The sequence below is a fragment of the Pempheris klunzingeri genome, chromosome 5 (assembly GCF_042242105.1).
Source record: "Pempheris klunzingeri isolate RE-2024b chromosome 5, fPemKlu1.hap1, whole genome shotgun sequence".
Taxonomy (NCBI): Eukaryota; Metazoa; Chordata; class Actinopteri; order Acropomatiformes; family Pempheridae; genus Pempheris; species Pempheris klunzingeri.
Window position 1 is genome coordinate 305,001 of NC_092016.1, and position 21,559 is coordinate 326,559.

Consider the following 21,559-nt stretch of genomic DNA (forward strand, 5'->3'; position numbering starts at 1 on the left):
CTAGAGCTGAAGCTGCTACTGGAAGAAAAGAGAGGACGGCGTCTCACCAGGCACCAGCGTGGAGTGGGGGGAAGGCTGCGAGGCCAGCAGGCAGCTCAGAGGTTCACAGTAGGACAGGACCCTGGACCCCCCCGCCTGAGACACCAGCACCGCCTTGGAGAAGCTGTACTGGCCCGTCCTGGATCCGTCCGCCCTCTGGGACACCCCGAACAGCAAGGACGACGCCGAGGAGGACGAGGAGGAGGAGGGAAGTGAGCTTCTACCAGCCTGAGCCATCAGAGCCCTGAGCTCCTATATGGGGGGGGGGATAAATACCAACACATTAAAGTACTCACTGATGCAGAACATCACAGGAACATCACTGGAACATCACTGGAACATCACTGGAACATCACAAGAACATCACTGGAACATAACATCACATCACAGGAACATCACTGGAACATAACATCACATCACAGGAACATCAGTAGAACATCACTGGAACATCAGTAGAACATCAGTAGAACATCACTGGAACATCAATAGAACATCACTGTTCTACCAGTGATGAACTGCAGCTCAAACTGAGCTTCTCTCTTGGTGGATCTTGTTTTGGCTTCAGCTGTGATTTTGTATTTAAATGAACAGTATTGTTGCTTTAACGCTGCAGCTGGAGTCATGAGGGTCCATAAGACCTCCATCATTGATCCAAAGAAAAGATCTGAAGTGATCTGAAGGGATCTGGTGTGTGCATGTAAGGGCTGTGATTTATGATGGTGTCTGTTTATCTGGACAGCAGGCCCTCGGCAGGAGTGACCTGATCTTTGCCTCCTTATCTGGACACAGACGGTTGTAGATTTTTATGGTACATTCCTTTGCATTTTAACAAAGACACCAGGTGTTGAGCTTGGCGGTTAAAAGGGTATAAGAGGTGACCAGAGAAGACGAGGACAGAGACGGCAGATCCGGCTGGTGGTCACGCCGTCTGTTCCTCCTATTGGCTGAGCGTCTTCCCAGGCTTCCGTGGTGCCTGTTAGACAACTGACCTTTTTGCAATAAACCTATTTTTATGCACTAAGTCGTTGTCAGCGGACGTTTCCTTTCACATCATCGGCATCAGAGAAGATACAACAAGCACTCGGCTCGTACCTGCAGCTCTTGTTGTGCTTGTCCGTACTGGTTGGTGACGACCTGCAGCTTCAGTTTGTACTGAGCCGACTCCAGTTCAGCCTTCCTCCGCAGAGACTGCTCCTGCTGCAGAGACCTTCAGACCACACGAGTCATTATTTTACCACACATAAGACGGACGCATCAGGAATCACCGGGACAGACATACATCAATAGAACTTTCATCAATACTGTTAATAAATTCTAGTTCAAAATCTGCTTTCACCCTGTGCTTCATATTTGTACAAGAGGGGGGAAAACTGAAGGGCAGTTATTCTGAGTGTGTGACAGCATCATGGAAAGGATCCCTACAGAGAGAGACCTGGAAGATCCTTTTGGTTTAACCACAAACAGCACACACACCAGACTACATTCACTAAAACAGGGATTTTAGCTCTCTGCACACACACCAGACTACATTCACTAAAACAGGGATTTTAGCTCTCTGCACACACACCAGACTACATTCACTAAAACAGGGATTTTAGAGTCGCTGCTCTGCTGCTGCCTCCATCAGCCAGTGTGTCTGTTGTTGTGTGTTAAATATTGTGTTGGATCTGAACTAACCCTTTAAAACACCAAAGTCACAAACTACCTGATGGAGGCAGCAGCAGAGCAGCAGCTCCTGTGTCCTGTTCTCTAAAATCCCTGTTTTAGTGAATAATAGTCTGGTGTGTTTGACACTGCTCCTCGTTAGCTTCTATCAGCACACACAAACTTCACTCACTTCTTTAAGTTCTCCTGCTCCGAGTTGTCGAGCGCTCTGAGCTTTGGAGCGTACAGCAGAACGATGTCCGAACGCTTCGCTTTCTTGTTGCACTGAAGACAAACAACAGAGGCACATCATCATCATCATCATCATCATCATCATCATCATCATCATCATCATCATCATCATCATCAGGTGCGAGACGAAGGCTGTGACACCAGCGCTGCAGGAGCACTGATGCGGTGACCTCACTGACCTGTGGACATTTAGCAGCTGGGCCCTGAGCTTTCAGCCAGCGCTGGATGCAGGTGAAGCCGAAGAGGTGTCCACAGCGCAGAGCGGACAGTCTGTGCTCGCCCGCCGTCGTCCACGCCTCAAAGCAGATGGTGCAGATGTCACCTTCACCGTCCTCAGCAGGAGACGGCTGGACAGGAGCCAAGGCCTCAGGGGCCGACTGAGAGGGACAGGGTACAGGGGGTAACACATCATGTCCCGATGCCCCCCCCCCCAGAGCTTTTTTACCTCCTCCAGCACCCAAACAAATCAATATTATCAGTCCTACTAAAGGAGAAGTCTGGTGTTTTCAAACATTATGGAAAGGATCCCTACAGATCCCTCCACAGCAGAGCAGCAGCTCCTGTGCTCTGTGAGCTAAAATCCCTGTTTTAGTGAATGGAGTCTGGTGTGTGTGCAGAGAGCACACAGGGCTGCTCTCTGCATGTAACCACAGTGACTGGAGCTGAACTGGACTGAAGGTGTGAGGGTCACCTGGACGTCCTGATGCTGAACGTCTGTCCTTGGTCCTGCGGCGGAGGCGGGGCTGGAGTCTGGACACAGGTGAAAAGGGAGGAGTCACTGTGGGCTCAGAGCTCAGCGCGCACGCCAACACCATGAAGGAAACGCTGCTCACACTCACCGGTCGGCCCGGCGGTCTGCGGCGACGTGTGCTCGATGGGGGCGCCGAGGCGAGGACTGGTGGGCGGCGCCAGGCTGACAGGCTCCGCAGCAGCAGGAGTGGCTTCTTCATCCCCCCCGTCCTCTTCCGCTCCCTCCTCCTCCTCGTCAGACTCACTGACCTCGGTGGTGCTGCCGGACTCCGGCTCGGCCACGCTGGCGGCCGGCACTCGCAGCAGGAAGTCTGGGAAGCCTCTGGAGGGCGCTGCCGTCTGGCTGGGGTAGTGCACCCGGAGGCCCTGCCTGCAGCAGCACACCAGGTTAGAATTCAGCGCAGAGCCACACAAACGGCAGAGAGAGAGAGAGAACAGATTACAACCAACTAACTAGTGTCTTATTCATATTCAGCTGGTCGTCATGGAAACCATGGCAGTAGGAAAATGATTGACAGCGCACAGCAACCAATAAGGGGCCCACCTACAGGCGTAGTAGCACTGGTACTAGTAACAGGTACTAGTAACTAGTAACAGTAACTGGTACTAGTAACTGGTGCGTTCCGGGTACCTGAGTCTCCGTCGTATGGGCGCTCCCTGAGCTGCTGAGGGTGGGGCCGTGGCTCTGCCCACCGCCCTCTGACTGAACGCCCAGGTGGGGGGCAGCCTGGGCGGCAGGCGGGAGGCCGTCCGTCCTCCCCCAGCGTCCTCGTCCTCCTCAGTGCTGCTGCCGGACAGATCTGAGATGACCTGCGGCGTGCTGGTGGCGGCGACCTGCTGCGGCCTGCTGCTTCCTCCCTGTATCTCCACCGGGGAGTCCACCTCCATGGCCTCCATCTGGGGGGGGGGGGGCACAGGTTAGACACAGGTTTCATCTTTACTGTGACGTCTGAACTGGAGATTCTCTGCGCTGCAGGTCTGAATGAGGGTTCAGTCTAATGGGGCCACAGACACACCCACTCCCACAGCCTGGTGCATGCTGGGAGCTCTGAGCTCACCTGAGAGCCACCGTTAGCGAGCTGTGACTGCCTCTGTTTGTCTGATCTGATGTTTAACAGAGAATATTATTACTTTAGTCTTTGTTTACACTTTGTGAGCCTCATTAGTACAGAACATTAGTACAGTGTAGCCATTAGTATGCCCCCCCCACCCACCCCACACACACACACACACTGAACTGGGACTCAGTTAAAGCTTCATCACGGGTTACCACCATCTGCCAGCTGTTTCTGGGCACCTGGACAGGTGTCCTCCCGGAGCAGACAAACTCTGCTCCAACTGTCTGCACAAAGTCAGAAGTTACACAACCTGCAAGTTGTGCTAACAAGCTAGCTAGCATTCACCGGCTCTACTGACCGAGAGGTGGATGTCTGACTGTCAACACACTCCCCCTATCACCCATTGAGCTCCCTGCTGTGTGAGCGGCGGGAACCAGGAGGCAGGTCCCGCGGGACCAGGAGGCGCGTTCTTTGGCTTCACTCCGAACTCTAGACCGAGGTGGTCGAGGCCTCCGTGTGGAAACAGTTTCAGCTCAAACTCCGCTGGTTTGTGATGAACGCTTTAGTAAAATTCGGTGCTCTGCTCTCCTGGTACCCACGGACGTAAGTGTGAGGCGGTAAAAGCAGTGAAAACCCAGCTGCTAATGGAGCTGCTAACGGCTGTAAACACGCCTCTGAAGAGCAGTTAGCTTGGTTAGCACGACCGGCTAGCTGTTAGCTAGCTTAGCTAACCGACTTGGTTGTGGTTGTAGCGGCACCAGGCAGCAGACACCTACCGTTACCTGGATGGAAGAGACGGTTCACCTGCTCAGGAGGACCCGCGCGGAAACAGCATGTCTCCGAATAGGGTAATCTCGCGGGTCTGAGGCGGCGGGATGCGTCCAGCTGACCGGGGCGGTAGAGCTGTCCGGCCCGCGGCAGGGATCGAATCTCCCGGCGCCAAACCGCTCGGCTCCGCCCCCATCGCGGCTGCGTCACCGCCAGAGAGCTCACGTGGTCAAGATCAGTCACCCCGATTTCACCGGAAGTCGCAGCAGGAAGATTTGAAATGAAAAACGATCCCATTTTTTCAGAATCAGATTTATTGGCCAAATATGTGAACAAATACAAGGAAGTTAACTCAGGTTTTAAGTTGCTCTCTAGAATGTTTAGTAAGGAAACAGGAACAACAAAGACAGTAAAATAAACAAGTGTTTTTATCTGTCAGAGTCAGGATATCTCTCTGTGCACTGAGACTCTTTGTAAGCTCTCCTGCAGAGCAGCTCTATTGAATTCTGGTTTACTATTTTTCATTTAAACATTCTGCTCATTTTGAGGTTCTTACTATTTGGAGGTCCTCCTACAGCAACATGTTCTAATGTATTGAACGGAGCGATAACTGGGAGCCTCTTAGTGAGCAGAAGCAATGAGGGACTCAGGAGGTTTTCAGCGGACCGGCTGACAGGCTGGAGGAGGTCTCATGTTCACCTCATGACATCATAAGCAGCCGAATCCATCAACATGAACTGAAGGACGGAGTTCATATCAATAAGGTTCATCTAACCCTCCTCTGTCAAGTCCCATCGTGTCCTGTGTGAGGGAGAATTAGGCCCTAAACCAGACTCTAAACCAGACCCAGACCCTAAACCAGACTCTAAACCAGACCCTAAACCTGACCCAGACCCTAAACCAGACTCTAAACCAGACCCTAAACCTGACCCAGACCCTAAACCAGACTCTAAACCAGACCATAAACCAGACTCTAAACCAGATCATAAACCAGACCCTAAACCAGACCCCTGCCCCCCCACACAGACCCAGTGTGCCCCCCCTGGTGCTGGGGGTCACAGAGGTTCAGATGATTCACTCCTTATTCTTCCTCCTGAAGACGAGCAGAAGGCCTGAGTCCTGCTGAGGAAGAGGACGAGGGAGGAAGAGCCTTATCTCCCCTCCTCCAGCTGAGTCACCACGCTGTGCAGCATGTCCACCAGCACTGACACACACACACAGAGACACACACACAGACACACACACACACACAGACACACACACACACAGAGACACACACACACACACACACACACACACACAGAGACACACACACACACACACACACTGTAGTTACTGTTGTTATGGTCGTTATGGTAGCTGGAGGCTGTAATGGTAGTTATGGTAGTTGTGGTAGCTGGAGGCTGTTATGGTAGTTATGGTAGCTGGAGGCTGTTATGGTAGTTATGGTAGTTACGGTAGCTGGAGGCTGTAATGGTAGTTATGGTAGTTATGGTAGCTGGAGGCTGTAATGGTAGTTATGGTAGCTGGAGGCTGTTATGGTAGTTATGGTAGTTACGGTAGCTGGAGGCTGTAATGGTAGTTATGGTAGTTATGGTAGCTGGAGGCTGTTATGGTAGTTATGGTAGTTGTGGTAGCTGGAGGCTGTAATGGTAGTTATGGTAGCTGGAGGCTGTTATGGTTGTTATGGTAGTTGTGGTAGCTGGAGGCTGTAATGGTAGTTATGGTAGCTGGAGGCTGTAATGGTAGTTATGGTAATTATGGTAGCTGGAGGCTGTAATGGTAGTTATGGTAATTATGGTAGCTGGAGGCTGTAATGGTAGTTATGGTCGTTATGGTAGCTGGAGGCTGTTATGGTAGTTATGGTAGCTGGAGGCTGTAATGGTAGTTATGGTAGTTATGGTAGCTGGAGGCTGTAATGGTAGTTATGGTAGCTGGAGGCTGTTATGGTAGTTATGGTAGTTGTGGTAGCTGGAGGCTGTAATGGTAGTTATGGTAGCTGGAGGCTGTTATGGTAGTTATGGTAGTTACGGTAGCTGGAGGCTGTAATGGTAGTTATGGTAGTTATGGTAGCTGGAGGCTGTTCTGGTAGTTATGGTAGTTACGGTAGCTGGAGGCTGTAATGGTAGTTATGGTAGCTGGAGGCTGTTATGGTAGTTATGGTAGTTACGGTAGCTGGAGGCTGTAATGGTAGTTATGGTAGTTATGGTAGCTGGAGGCTGTTATGGTAGTTATGGTAGTTGTGGTAGCTGGAGGCTGTAATGGTAGTTATGGTAGCTGGAGGCTGTTATGGTTGTTATGGTAGTTACGGTAGCTGGAGGCTGTAATGGTAGTTATGGTAATTATGGTAGCTGGAGGCTGTAATGGTAGTTATGGTCGTTATGGTAGCTGGAGGCTGTTATGGTAGTTATGGTAGCTGGAGGCTGTAATGGTAGTTATGGTAGTTATGGTAGCTGGAGGCTGTAATGGTAGTTATGGTAGCTGGAGGCTGTAATGGTAGTTATGGTAGTTGTGGTAGCTGGAGGCTGTAATGGTAGTTATGGTAGCTGGAGGCTGTTATGGTAGTTATGGTAGTTACGGTAGCTGGAGGCTGTAATGGTAGTTATGGTAGTTATGGTAGCTGGAGGCTGTTCTGGTAGTTATGGTAGTTACGGTAGCTGGAGGCTGTAATGGTAGTTATGGTAGTTATGGTAGCTGGAGGCTGTTATGGTAGTTATGGTAGTTACGGTAGCTGGAGGCTGTAATGGTAGTTATGGCAGTTATGGTAGCTGGAGGCTGTTATGGTAGTTATGGTAGTTACGGTAGCTGGAGACTGTAATGGTAGTTATGGTAGTTACAGTAGTTACGGTAGCTGGAGGCTGTTATGGTAGTTATGGTAGTTACGGTAGCTGGAGGCTGTAATGGTAGTTATGGTAGCTGGAGGCTGTAATGGTAGTTACGGTAGCTGGAGGCTGTTATGGTAGTTATGGTAGTTACGGTAGCTGGAGGCTGTAATGGTAGTTATGGTAGTTATGGTAGTTACGGTAGCTGGAGGCTGTAATGGTAGTTATGGTAGTTATGGTAGTTACGGTAGCTGGAGACTGTAATGGTAGTTATGGTAGTTATGGTAGTTACGGTAGCTGGAGGCTGTAATGGTAGTTATGGTAGTTATGGTAGTTACGGTAGCTGGAGACTGTAATGGTAGTTATGGTAGTTACAGTAGTTACGGTAGCTGGAGGCTGTTATGGTAGTTATGGTAGTTACGGTAGCTGGAGGCTGTAATGGTAGTTATGGTAGTTATGGTAGTTACGGTAGCTGGAGGCTGTAATGGTAGTTATGGTAGTTATGGTAGTTATGGTAGTTACGGTAGCTGGAGACTGTAATGGTAGTTATGGTAGTTACAGTAGTTACGGTAGCTGGAGGCTGTTATGGTAGTTATGGTAGTTACGGTAGCTGGAGGCTGTAATGGTAGTTATGGTAGCTGGAGGCTGTAATGGTAGTTACGGTAGCTGGAGGCTGTTATGGTAGTTATGGTAGTTACGGTAGCTGGAGGCTGTAATGGTAGTTATGGTAGTTATGGTAGTTACGGTAGCTGGAGGCTGTGTGGAGGTCACAGTGTGTGCTGAGGATGACGGCTCCTGTCAGTTACCTCCAGCCGACGGCCTCAGGAAGCTGTCGTAGGCCCGACAGGCGTCGATCAGCTGCTGCAGAGGCTCAGGACAGTCGGCGGGCAGCGGCTCCTGAAATCTCTCCTCACACACTTTCTCATAGATCTCTTTGCTCCTGTAACCTGGAGGGATCGTGAGGAAACATGAAGAAGTGATCAGGTGTCAGGCTGACTCACCTCTGATCAGGTACCTACAGAACCTCAGTGCTCTTTGGGGAAATTAAGTGTTTTTTAAATGGACTTTGGTGCGTCTGGTGTGAAGTCTGTCGAGTTGTGAAAAGGTTCTTAAACTTTGTCAGGAGAAATAATTGATCACATTAAATGACCAATAAATTCTGTTACCATGGAGACGTGACACTGAGAGGGTCCCAAAGTCGACTACGATCATTAAAAAGGTTTAGAGGTGAAGAGGTTTTTATTCAAATGGTCAAATTAAATTGTTTCCATATGTTCATCATTTGAGTCATTTTAAGTAATAAAGAGCCTTTTTATCATGTTGAACTAATGACTCATGCGGTCGAGGGTTCAGGCAGAGGATCACATGAAGTGTGTCGTTAGCTTCCAGCTCTGCTAGCAGCAGATGGTCTGTGCTTCAGACGTTCACGGTCCCCTCAGGACGAACCGTCATCACTTCATTGATCCACTGACTTTCAGCCTAGAGGATCTAAAGGAGTCCTGGACGCTAAAATCAGAGAGGTCGGGATGGTACGAACCTTCAAAAGGTCTCTGACGGGTCGCAAGCTCCCACATGACGATCCCAAAGCTGGAAGACAACATTCACACATCAGTGATTCACCCTCAGGAGACAACAGGCCACCTTCATCAGCAAAAACCTCTACGTTTAATGTCAGGCACCTTTGAGTCGACCCAGACTCTTCACACACAGGAAACAGGAAACAGGAAGCAGGAAGCAGGAAGCAGGAAACAGGGCAGACAGGAGGGCAGACAGGAGGGCAGACAGGAGGGCAGACAGGAGGGCAGACAGGAGGACAGACAGGAGGGCAGACAGGAGGACAGACAGGAGGGCAGACAGGAGGGCAGACAGGAGGACAGACAGGAGCATAAACAGGAGGACAGACAGGAGGGCAGACAGGAGCATAGACAGGAGCATAGACAGGAGGGCAGACAGGAGGACAGACAGGAGGACAGACGGGAGCATAGACAGGAGGGCAGACAGGAGCATAGACAGGAGCATAGACAGGAGGGCAGACAGGAGGACAGACAGGAGCATAGACAGGAGGGCAGACAGGAGGGCAGACAGGAGGACAGACAGGAGGGCAGACAGGAGGACAGACAGGAGGGCAGACAGGAGCATAGACAGGAGGGCAGACAGGAGCATAGACAGGAGGACAGACAGGAGGGCAGACAGGAGCATAGACAGGAGCATAGACAGGAGGGCAGACAGGAGGACAGACAGGAGGACAGACGGGAGCATAGACAGGAGGGCAGACAGGAGCATAGACAGGAGCATAGACAGGAGGGCAGACAGGAGGACAGACAGGAGCATAGACAGGAGGGCAGACAGGAGGGCAGACAGGAGGACAGACAGGAGGGCAGACAGGAGCATAGACAGGAGGACAGACAGGAGGGCAGACAGGAGCATAGACACGAGGGCAGACAGGAGCACAGACAGGAGGGCAGACAGGAGCACAGACAGGAGGGCAGACAGGAGGACAGACAGGAGGGCAGACAGGAAGACAGACAGGAGCATAGACAGGAGGACAGACAGGAGCACAGACAGGAGGGCAGACAGGAGCATAGACAGGAGGGCAGACAGGAGGACAGACAGGAGGGCAGACAGGAGGGCAGACAGGAGCACAGACAGGAGGACAGACAGGAGGGCAGACAGGAAGACAGACAGGAGCATAGACAGGAGGGCAGACAGGAGCATAGACAGGAGGGCAGACAGGAGGGCAGACAGGAAGACAGACAGGAGCATAGACAGGAGGGCAGACAGGAGGACAGACAGGAGCACAGACAGGAGGGCAGACAGGAGCACAGACAGGAGGGCAGACAGGAGGACAGACAGGAGCATAGACAGGAGGGCAGACAGGAGCACAGACAGGAGGGCAGACAGGAGGACAGACAGACACAGGATGGAGACTCGGTGTCCTCTCAGCATGTGTACCTGCCATCCTGGTGGCTGGTGAAGCCGAGAGCCCAGTGTATGAGTGACCCCCCAGACTGAACAGACCCCCCCAGGTGAGTGCCGCCTGTCTCACCTGTACATCTCACACTCTTTGCTGTAGCTGTGGTTGATGTCGTGGAGCATCTGCGGAGACGAGTAACACAAAGAGTGGATCTCTCTGTCCCTCGCCGGCTTCTTCAGCGACGTCTCCGTCTTCGACAGCTCAAAACCCCCCAGCTGGAAACGACAACCGTCATTTGTCTCTAATTCAACCCTTAAAACCCACTCCAGCATTCCCAGCATGCACTGGGCTCCTACCTTGACTGTGTAGCCTTCAGCCACCAGGAACTTGCTGCTGTTGATGCACCCGTGAACCTTTGACTTTTCTTCAGTCTGATGCAGCCTGAGAGACGACAGAGACGGCGTCATGATCCCGACACGTTTATCACATGAAGAAGAACATTAACTCCACCGTGTTGAGGTGTTTCAGCCTACGCACACCTTCTGACAGGTGACCCACCTGAGACTGTGACCCACCGCTCACTGAACACCCGCCAGGTCGCACAAGGTCACCAGATACACTGAAACACTACACAGCAGCTCTGTCTCCACACGGCTAAACTGCTCACCACGAGGGTCACCTGACTACCGCCACCATCACCACGAGGGTCACCTGACTACAGTCACCTTCACCACGAGGGTCACCTGACTACCGCCACCTTCACCACGAGGGTCACCTGACTACCGCCACCATCACCACGAGGGTCACCTGACTACCGCCACCATCACCACGAGGGTCACCTGACTACCGCCACCTTCACCACGAAGGTCACCTGACTACCGCCACCTTCACCACGAGGGTCACCTGACTACCGCCACCATCACCACGAGGGTCACCTGACTACCGCCACCATCACCACGAGGGTCACCTGACTACCGCCACCTTCACCACGAGGGTCACCTGACTACCGCCACCATCACCACGAGGGTCACCTGACTTTGTCCACATTATTGCTTACTGAACTTTATTTTGAAAGTCTAACTGGACGTTGCATATGTGCAATTATTAACCTGCCCCCCCTACTGACTGACTGATCAGTGATGGTTATTGATGGTGGCGGACTGACTGATCAGTGATGGTTATTGATGGTGGCGGACTGACTGATCAGTGATGGTTATTGATGATGGCGGACTGACTGATCAGTGATGGTTATTGATGATGGCGGACTGACTGATCAGTGATGGTTATTGATGGTGGCGGACTGACCGGTAAAGGCCCCGAGCGGCATCCCGACACATGCGAGCCTTCTTGGTCCAGGACAGTCTGCAGTCTGAGTCCAGGACCTGACGGAGGCTCCCCTTCTCACAGTACTCCATGATGATGAGGAACTGAGGGTAGGGTCCTGCAGGCAGTCAAAGGGACACCCCACGTAACTTTAAAGGGGCAATACGCCTGATTTTCTGATACTCTGATGATCTGTTGTCAACTCACCGTCCTCGTCCTGGACACAGATTCCAAACACACGCAGGATGTTTGGAGACTCGAACCGCTTCATGGTCTCAACCTCCTTATTGAAGATGTCGCGCACCTCCCTGCACAGTAACAGCACGTCACACTCTGAGCAAACAGTCATTACACACTCTCACAACACACACTGACAACACATAAGTGATAATGTACAGCCCACCGGCCATTATTACAATACCGTCCTGACTGGTCCAGACTGGTTCAGGTTGGTTTAGGTTGGTTTAAACTGGTTCAGAAATGAAGGCTGCATTTATAACACAGAGGCAGTGCCAGGTCTGAAAACAATCCTGATAGAAGAGTTTTATGGCAACATGCTACACGCTAACGCTACATGCTTGTATGTTAGCTGCTGCACTGCTCGTTAGCCAGTGTAGAGCTTAGTTTAGCTGTAGGGCTACAAATCCAAACCAGTTTTACTTTAATTAATCTAATATTAGGTTCCCGGATGTGATGCATTGGCCTCAGAGGGTTTTGCAATCAGCGCAGCAACATCCTCCATCCTTAGACCCCAAAAACAAACCAGAGGAACCAGTTTTGTTTTGGAAACGTGGAGTCTACAAATGAACTGAGCCTTCCAAGACAACTTAATGTATGACTTTATGACATGAAACAGAGCTGGACTGGCCTGGACAGACCTGGGGCTGGTGTTCACAGGCTCCGTGTATCTCTTGATGGCGACGGTGAAGCCGCGGTACCTCCCCCTGTACACCTCGGAGGTCGACGTGGTCATGAAGGGCTGTTTGGGATGTTCGTACTTCAGCTCGTCTGCTTTGATCATACGGATGGCTTCATCGGTCACTCTGGGCTTATTCACTGTCAAACACATGGACTCAGGTGAAGGTTTTGTTTTGTCCAGGGGGGAGGACGACCCCTCTGACACACTGTGCCAACCAACCCCATCATGGGGTCATTTTCCTAACAAACCTTCCTGCTGTGTGTTTCACTGTACTCACAGATCTCGATGACCTTTTCCACGTTGACTTTGACGTGTTCAAACTCTCTCCGCATGGCCTCAGCTTTCTCCTGCTGCTGCTTCATGTGGTCCAGAAGCACTGAGGAGACCAAACCAAGAGGACACACTGAGTCCTGCACACTTCTTCTTGTAGACAGTTGTGACGGAGACAAGGTACAAACTTTCCAAAAACTTAAATGGAAAATACAACGTTTAGGTCCCTGATTGTACCTGATGAAGGCCTGGGGACCCGAACAATATATTTTCAATAAAGGTTTTAAGTAATAGCACAGTGTGCTTTCTCCTCTCATACAGCTGAGCTGAGCTGTATGTTTCAGGCCTCGTCCACACACATACAGATCGTTCTGAACATTTCATTTCCTCTGTGTTTTGGCCTCCTGCACACACAAAAACAGCAAAAAACAGCGTTCTGGTTCACTGAAAACGGAGCTTTAGGGAATCATTACAGTTGTTGTTTATATGTACTGAGCGTGCTCCATGAAGCCAAAATGGTTTGTTTATGTGTGTCAACCATTGTGAAAGACATCTCAGGAGAAATTACTAATTTTCCCATCAGAGTTTGATCCATTCAGTCTGAAAACATTTGGAAAGTCTGGAAGAGCCAAACAATTAAATAATTACCCATTCAAGTTAGTACAGAGCTAACAGGATATTAGCACAGGGCTAACAGGAAGTTAGCACAGGGCTAACAGGAAGTCCGGCAGGCCTGTGATGTTAGTCCTCCATGCTCCATCCAGGCACTTTTATATCTGGGAACGGTTTCGTCCAGTCCGGCTCTCTGCAGACGGCCGTGATGTATGTTGGATAATATTGGTTTAATTCCACGTTTCCATGGCAACCAGCTTTATTTGATCATCACGGCGCCGTGCGGAGGCCGATAAATATTTTGACATAATAGTTTTGAATCCACCTCTTTGTTCACTACTCAGTCTCAGACTCAGACTGATCAAACTGACACAAACTCAACGCTGAGAGAATAAAACCAACTAAACTGTCCTGAAACAACAGATGAAACACTGATGAGCAGCTGATGAAAAGCGTTGGACTTTAAAAGTGATTTGAAGGAAGAGACAGAGCATCGAATTGTTTTTTGTTGTGCGTGTGCGGAGAAACACTGTTGGGGAGAAAATGCATTTCTAGAAGCATCTGCATACGTGTGGAGGGGGCTGAAGGTTTTACATCTTCACCATCATTCATCCTGATGTTTTTAACATTAACCCTTGAAGATCAGATCTCAGCTCATGCAGGCCGACTGATCAGCGTCTCTCACACTTCTTCAGCTCCGTGTCGTCCTCCCTCCCGTCCACCTCGTCCTCCCTCTCTCTGGAGGCCAGCTCAAACACCTGGTACAGCATGTTCCCCTGCTCCACCTGCAGGGTTCCAGACAGCACCTGGAAGGCGTCGTTCAGCCGTTCGTTGATGCTGCTGAACTCGTCTCCATGGCTGTTGGAGTTCAGGACGCGCTCCATCCAGTTGGCCAGGGTGTATTTCTTGATGAGCTCCTGAGCTGATTTCAGGGTGAAGGAGAGCTCCCTGAGAGCCTTCTCTACGTCTGCACACGTCCGTACTGCCTGCCTCCGTTGGATGGACCTCAGCAGCTCCTCCAGCGCTCTGACCCGGTCAGACACTCGGTGGCAGCGCTTCTTATTGGCCTTCACCCTTTCAACCAGAGTGTAGATCTGTGAGGCCACAGCCAGGATGGGGTCTACGAGGTCCATGATCAGCTGGAGAGACAGACAGGAAGTCAGCGAAGGGAAGGGAATCAGAGTTGATTAGGTGAGACAGTTAAAGGGTCACTCCCCTGTTTCTCCCCCTGGCTCCTCTCTGTCCACATCCTGGTGTCTGAGTGACTGGTAGGTAGTAAAAGTGCTGGAACTGGTCCAGTAGATCACCAGTAGATCACCTCAGCCAGCAGCCACCAAACGGGCTGCAATGGCTGCAACGTGATCCTTTGGGACAACTGCACCTGATCACAGTAGGTCCACTAAAAGAGCTTGTTTGATCCACTGACAGGCTCAGAGTGTTATTCTAAGTGTGTGACAGCATCATGGAAAGGATCCCTACAGAGAGAGACCTGGAAGATCCTTTTGGTTTAACCACAAACAGCACACACACCAGACTACATTCACTAAAACAGGGATTTAAGCTCACATTTTACCTCTCTGTGTTGAACGTAGCTGATGTGACTGTAATGTAAGAGGCTTTTTTGACAGGTGAACTGAGCTGATGTTATGTGCAGAGAACTTTTCCTGAGGGAAGGTCTCCCACATCCGATCAGGAAACACTGAGCCAAGCCTTCAGGTGAGCGGGGAGACGGCCCGTCAATAATTCACCCTGATGGAGTGAAACACTCTCTGACAGCACCACAGTATGGACAATAAGAATAAAATAAAAACCTCACAGTCAGATCTTAATATGTGGCTATGAATCATATAACGGTGTCACATTTGACCTTTTCCCTCACCTGAGCTGGAAGATGAAATGTTAAACAGCAGCAGCTAGAATGAATGCTAAAAGATATTCATGTTCAGGTGTGTAACAAACACTTTTAAATCACAGGGGCTAGTTGTGACAGTGCATGCTAGCTGATGCTATCTAGCTAATGTTAGCGTCTGTGTATCGTTACTAAATCATGTTTACCAGCTATTAAAGATAATCAGAAATGAAGGGACACAAGCACATGGCGACACATCAACAAGTGCCTGGTCGTCTGTAGCTTGCTAACATGCTATCAGTGACGATGCTAACACAGCTGCTGCCCAAACTCAGAGACAAACAGTGGAAGTCACTTTCAACGGCAGCTGTTGAGACAACCAGACTACCAACAGGTAAGTCAGTCAAACAGTACTTACTTTTAGAACAAATAGTGTGTGTTTGGTAAACTGTGTCTGTGCTGAACCTCCTGCTGGCTGCTCTCTGTTACTGAGCATCTCATTAGCTTGTGTTAAGGATCACCAGCACCTGTGCCGTGATGCTGTGGCAATGTTCAGACAATGAAGAGAAAGTCTACGGACATCTCTTCCATATGTGCGATGATGCAGGCCAAGATAAGACCGCCGAGCAAACCCATGACCAGACAGGGACAGAGACAGAGCAGGGCAGTGCAGAGGAGCAGGTGAAAGGTCCAGAGAACAGGGAAGAAGTAAGGCAGCAGGTCAGACAGGACACAGCTGTTCATCCTACTGCTGGACCAACAAGTGAGCTGAGAACATGAAGAAGTAAGGCAGCAGGTCAGACAGGACACAGCTGTTCATCCTACTGCTGGACCAACAGGTGAGCTGAGAACATGAAGAAGTAAGGCAGCAGGTCAGACAGGACACAGCTGTTCATCCTACTGCTGGACCAACAGGTGAGCTGAGAACAGGGTCCCTCATGAGGAAATGAATGGCAAGAGAGTAACTTCACCTGGATAAACGTGTGGTAACAAGGTGTCAACACTGAGTTATGAATCCTGGTGCAACAACAGAAAGCTTCTTGTTCATGTTTACTGGTAGAAGAGTTTGAACAGTCAGAACAGAACTGACTGTGGGTCCATAATACAACTGTAATCTGATTACTATGAACAGCTACTCATGTTATTACCGTTGGTTTTGCTGCTGCTATTTTAAATTCAGAGTAACTTATCGTCCTCATGTTTCATCACAGATATTTCCCAGTCAACATCAGCAGCATCTCAAGTTTTTCCCTCGTACTCTTCAAGGGGGCAGAAGACGAGGCTTCAAGAAAGACTACAGTCTTACAGTGGTACAGTGCTCACATGGCTAGAATCCTCTCAGAGCTGTGGTCAAATGTCTGCTGTCAAAGACAATGCTTTGTTTACATGTTTACAGCAGAATAAAGCTGTACTGAAAACAATCAAAGGCCTCTGTGTGGTGCTTTTAAACTTGAGTAGACTTGGTCCCTGTAACTGTTTAGTTCATTACATGAATGTACTCCCTAATAGTAAAGCTGTATAACACAACTACCCTATTAGAACAATGAATGTCCTAACTCATAAATAAACCAACACTTAATAAAACAGGCTTGTACTGTATTAGTCCATGTACATCTAAGTAACATTAACTGTAAAATTAGAAAGTATATGAGTACATGATTCCTTAACTCTCATTGATCTTGACTAGCCTCAATACTTACAACAGCTTTGCTTCTAGAAATTCCGTTATTGTTTTTGGTTTTGGTGTGTCACCCCAGGATTTTCACTGGCCCTATCTGGCCCCCCCTGTGAAAAATTTCTGGGGGCGCCCCTGTCTTCAGGTCTGCAGCTGTTTGAAGTGTTGGACACGTTAACATGGTGACCCGATGGAGGCGCTAAAGTCAGAGGATCGATAACGTGATCAAGGTTCATCCTGAGGGGACCATGAACGTCTGAACCACAGATCATCACACAGATGGATCAACTGAACTGCCCGTCCACCCCCCCAAAGTGAAAATAACAACCAGTTAAAAGTTTCTCAGAGCAGCTATCAGACACTTTTACATGTTAGCAGTCTGCTGTAAACTCAGTCACTATGTTTTATACTGGTATATAAAGTATAACGTCACATTAGGTGCATGTGTTTAGGGTTCTAGGAGTTCTGCAGACGGAACAGATGGCAGAAATAAAGTGGAGGCTCATGTCAGAACATGCATGTGGAGCAGCAGTTAACCAGCAGAGGGAAGCATCCAGAGAAGAGCTGCTCAGTCTGATGCTCCGATGCCACTCTGTGGTTCCTCTGTTTGTCTGAGTTCTGACAGCAGCACCTGATTCAGACACCGAACCAACCCCCCCACCGAACCAACCCCCCCCCACTGACTCCTCAGCAGCTCCATCAGGCTCTAAGCGTGCATTACCCTACAAACCTGGACTCCTCTCACTCAGACAGGCTTCGTCAGTCTGGGGGCTGTTGTTAATCTCCTGCTGCCCTGGAGGGAACACCACCTGGGGGTGTCTCGCTGTGTGACACCTATACCTACACCTTAGCGGACTGACCTGCTGTGGACGTCCAGCTGAGAGCAGCTTCCTGTCAGATCACCAGGTTAAAGGTTGTTTACCGGCAGACCTCCTTCCGTCTCAGTTGTGTTCTGGTAGAAACTGAAATTATTCAGCTCCTCCCTCTGCTGCTCACTTCCTGTTCCTCTGCGACAGTTGCAGCCCCCCCTCGCTGCCTCTGACACACCCTGACTTATCTTTTCCTTGAAGCAGAAGCAGAAGTGAGCGGCTGCAGGAGGCCTGGAGGCTTCAGGCTGATCTGAGCTGTCAGCAGCAGACTGATGGTTTTAGTCACTGCATTTCACTTCTAGATGCTTCTCATGTCAGCTTTCATTCAGACAGACAGGCAGACAGACAGGCAGGCAGGCAGACAGACTGGAAAGGACAGGAAGAGCTCAACTTTATCCATGATTAGTGGTGGAGACACAGAGGCAGCTAGTTTGGAGTGAAATGGAACAGTGCCACAGTGAAGGGAACCTAACCAGACCAACCTAAACTAAACAACCAGTGAACAGAACAAAGTAAACACAGTCAGCGTCCTCTGATTGGTCGGTATCAGTCTGTAAAGAAGCGTCCTCTGATTGGTCGGTATCAGTCTGTATAAAGAAGCGTCCTCTGATTGGTCGGTATCAGTCTATAAAGAAGCGTCCTCTGATTGGTCGGTATCAGTCTATAAAGAAGCGTCCTCTGATTGGTCGGTATCAGTCTGTGTAAAGAAGCGTCCTCTGATTGGTCGGTATCAGTCTGTAAAGAAGCGTCCTCTGATTGGTCGGTATCAGTCTATAAAGAAGCGTCCTCTGATTGGTCGGTATCAGTCTATAAAGAAGCGTCCTCTGATTGGTCGGTATCAGTCTGTGTAAAGAAGCGTCCTCTGATTGGTCGGTATCAGTCCGTCTAAAGAAGCGTCCTCTGATTGGTCGGTATCAGTCCGTCTAAAGAAGCGTCCTCTGATTGGTCGGTATCAGTCCGTCTAAAGAAGCGTCCTCTGATTGGTCGGTATCAGTCTGTATAAAGAAGCGTCCTCTGATTGGTCGGTATCAGTCTGTATAAAGAAGCGTCCTCTGATTGGTCGGTATCAGTCTGTATAAAGAAGCGTCCTCTGATTGGTCGGTATCAGTCTGTAAAGAAGCGTCCTCTGATTGGTCGGTATCAGTCTGTATAAAGAAGCGTCCTCTGATTGGTCGGTATCAGTCTGTATAAAGAAGCGTCCTCTGATTGGTCGGTATCAGTCTGTATAAAGAAGCGTCCTCTGATTGGTCGGTATCAGTCTATAAAGAAGCGTCCTCTGATTGGTCGGTATCAGTCTGTAAAGAAGCGTCCTCTGATTGGTCGGTATCAGTCTATAAAGAAGCGTCCTCTGATTGGTCGGTATCAGTCTATAAAGAAGCGTCCTCTGATTGGTCGGTATCAGTCTGTGTAAAGAAGCGTCCTCTGATTGGTCGGTATCAGTCTATAAAGAAGCGTCCTCTGATTGGTCGGTATCAGTCTGTATAAAGAAGCGTCCTCTGATTGGTCGGTATCAGTCTATAAAGAAGCGTCCTCTGATTGGTCGGTATCAGTCTGTGTAAAGAAGCGTCCTCTGATTGGTCGGTATCAGTCTATAAAGAAGCGTCCTCTGATTGGTCGGTATCAGTCCGTCTAAAGAAGCGTCCTCTGATTGGTCGGTATCAGTCTGTAAAGAAGCGTCCTCTGATTGGTCGGTATCAGTCTGTGTAAAGAAGCGTCCTCTGATTGGTCGGTATCAGTCTATAAAGAAGCGTCCTCTGATTGGTCGGTATCAGTCTATAAAGAAGCGTCCTCTGATTGGTCGGTATCAGTCCGTCTAAAGAAGCGTCCTCTGATTGGTCGGTATCAGTCCGTCTAAAGAAGCGTCCTCTGATTGGTCGGTATCAGTCTATAAAGAAGCGTCCTCTGATTGGTCGGTATCAGTCTATAAAGAAGCGTCCTCTGATTGGGGTCCTGTTGGTGTTGCTGGACCCAACACCAACATGGCAGGTGGTTTAAACGTTGCTGTGTGTGGGAGCTAAAACAAACGGTCCCACACTGGGCTCTGCTGTGCAGCACCTGAACTAACTAAACTAAACTGAAAAGCCAGTAGAGAACCTCTAAAGGAACAAAAAGGGGCTGAACAGGTTCCTGTACGTTCCTTTAGCACACATATGTCAAACTCAAGGCCCGCGGGCCACATCCGGCCCACGGTACAATTATATACGGCCCGCGAGATAATTTCATGTGACTATTAAGAACGGCCCGTCGGTAAACAGCACTCCCACCTCTAATACTACAAATCCCACAATGCACTGAACAGCTGCCGCGCTAGTCAGGACCCGTGCAGCAGCCCCTCCTCCTGCAGGTATAATGACACACCGATCAGCAGATCAATGCATCGATCAGCGCTGTTATAGCGACACTTATGGCGCGTTTCCACTAGAACCTACTCAGCTCTACTCGGAGTAGGTTCTAGTGGAAACGAGCCATTAAGCCCCCCCGAAATAAATGGCTAAACGGAAAGTGGAGTTTGAAAACAGACTTTCAAAGCAGGTGGGGGGCGGAGTTTTACCTGTTTGTCTGTCGGAGGTGAACCTGTGTGTCTTGTTTGTGGAGCTGATGTGACCATAATTAAAGAATATAAATATAAGACGACACTATGAGACAAAACATGAGGATAGTACAGAAAATAAAAAAATTATTTAAAATTCTATTTATTTTATTGAAGAAAAGTTGTTGAAGTTTGGCTGTTTACATTCATATTTCTGGATAATATATATATATATTTATATACTATAATAAAAGAGTCACTATTAGAGTCTTCACTAAATGTTGAGCCCGCGACTTAGACCGGGTTTTAAATTTTGGCCCTTTCTTTGATTGAGTTTGACCCCCCTGCTTTAGCACCTCATCCAGCCCAAAGAACCACCAGAACCATTTCACTGAGTGTACTTTAGGGGGTTTATCCAGCAGACACCTGGATGATTTTAGTCAGGAATGAATGGAGAACCACCCCATAACTTTAATTCTTATATTTCATATTTACAATCCTGGTTCTGAAATGTGGTTTTCATGATGGTCTTTTATAATCTAGAACCAGTAGCCGATAGCTGAATCAACCCAATAATACGTCTGACTCTGAGTCTGTTATCAGACGCCTCAGGGCTGAGTATATGCTGCCATGAGGTCGTGAAGAATGTCGTGAAGAACGTGTTCCTGGCAGAGATACAGGGTGGAGTCATTTCCCAAAAGTGATGGTGAATCATGAATACTTTCCGCATGCTTTGCTCTTCAGGTGCACAAAGGCATCAATCAGCTCCACCACAGGTTGCTTCACAAGCTGCAGGGCCACATTTTCCTTCCAGCGTCCTGACCCGCATGGTTTTACACTAATTACAGCCTGGCACAGCCTGTAACATCTGCATGTCACATCTGTCCAGAACTGTTGCAGCCTTGACTTCTTTACTCACATTATTTGTACATACAGGCAAAGTCAGAATTCAATAATAATTTAATTATGAACCACGTGGTTCTTACGGTAATAACCAATCTCAGCAAAAGGAGTCGAACCCAAATCACGATCTTGACAGTTTTCTCCTCCTCCTCCTCCTCCAGACGCTCCATCTGCTTCTCAGTTGATGCTTTTAAAGAGCAGCTGAGGACACATTTATTCAGACGGGCCTTTCAGTGTGTTGGCTGTGTGGGCCGCCGTCAGCTGACCTTTAAAAATGATCTACGGGCTGTGAGTCAGCAGCCTCCTTACTGGTGAATGGAGGGTCTGGAGCATGGCCACGAGCCCTTTAGTAGATTAATTCA

At 49.3% G+C, this 21,559-nt stretch overlaps 2 protein-coding genes across 4 annotated transcripts in view; both read right to left on the reverse strand.

Annotated features, from left to right (window-relative positions):
- rfwd3 (ring finger and WD repeat domain 3) overlaps window positions 1-4,814 on the reverse strand; it is a 9,402-nt gene extending 4,588 nt beyond the window's left edge. Inside the window, exons 1-8 of one of the 3 annotated variants that reach the window (XM_070831428.1) lie at window positions 4,548-4,814; window positions 3,317-3,582; window positions 2,775-3,055; window positions 2,627-2,685; window positions 2,115-2,312; window positions 1,877-1,968; window positions 1,132-1,246; window positions 48-291 (exon numbers count right to left, since the gene is read on the reverse strand). In XM_070831428.1, coding sequence (XP_070687529.1) covers window positions 48-291; window positions 1,132-1,246; window positions 1,877-1,968; window positions 2,115-2,312; window positions 2,627-2,685; window positions 2,775-3,055; window positions 3,317-3,582; window positions 4,548-4,808 — 1,516 coding nt within the window. In that variant the 5' untranslated portion in view covers window positions 4,809-4,814. Of the gene's footprint in view, window positions 1-47; window positions 292-1,131; window positions 1,247-1,876; window positions 1,969-2,114; window positions 2,313-2,626; window positions 2,686-2,774; window positions 3,056-3,316; window positions 3,583-4,519 lie in introns of all 3 variants that reach the window. The other 2 variants (XM_070831430.1, XM_070831429.1) reach the window with 2 other exon arrangements.
- A 762-nt stretch (window positions 4,815-5,576) lies between these two features.
- On the reverse strand, window positions 5,577-17,895 carry LOC139201980 (mixed lineage kinase domain-like protein). Its single transcript, XM_070831434.1, has 11 exons — window positions 17,756-17,895; window positions 14,057-14,510; window positions 12,767-12,865; window positions 12,449-12,626; window positions 11,778-11,878; window positions 11,553-11,688; window positions 10,604-10,688; window positions 10,380-10,522; window positions 8,871-8,920; window positions 8,140-8,280; window positions 5,577-5,715 (listed from the first exon to the last, which is right to left on the reverse strand). Exons 2-11 carry the CDS (start codon window positions 14,502-14,504, stop codon window positions 5,663-5,665), a joined length of 1,434 nt encoding a protein of 477 aa, XP_070687535.1. The 5' UTR covers window positions 14,505-14,510; window positions 17,756-17,895; the 3' UTR covers window positions 5,577-5,662.
- Between the last annotated feature and the right edge of the window lie 3,664 nt (window positions 17,896-21,559).

Coding starts and splice junctions, on each gene's coding strand:
- LOC139201980 (XM_070831434.1), bottom strand. CDS start 14,504: ATGGACCTCGTAGACCCCATCCTGGCTGTGGCCTCACAGATCTACACT. Junction 12,866..14,056: donor CGACACGGAGCTGAAGAAGT/GTGAGAGACGCT, acceptor TGGTCTCCTCAG/TGCTTCTGGACCACATGAAG. Junction 10,689..11,552: donor GCCGCTCGGGGCCTTTACCG/GTCAGTCCGCCA, acceptor GTCGTCTCTCAG/GCTGCATCAGACTGAAGAAA.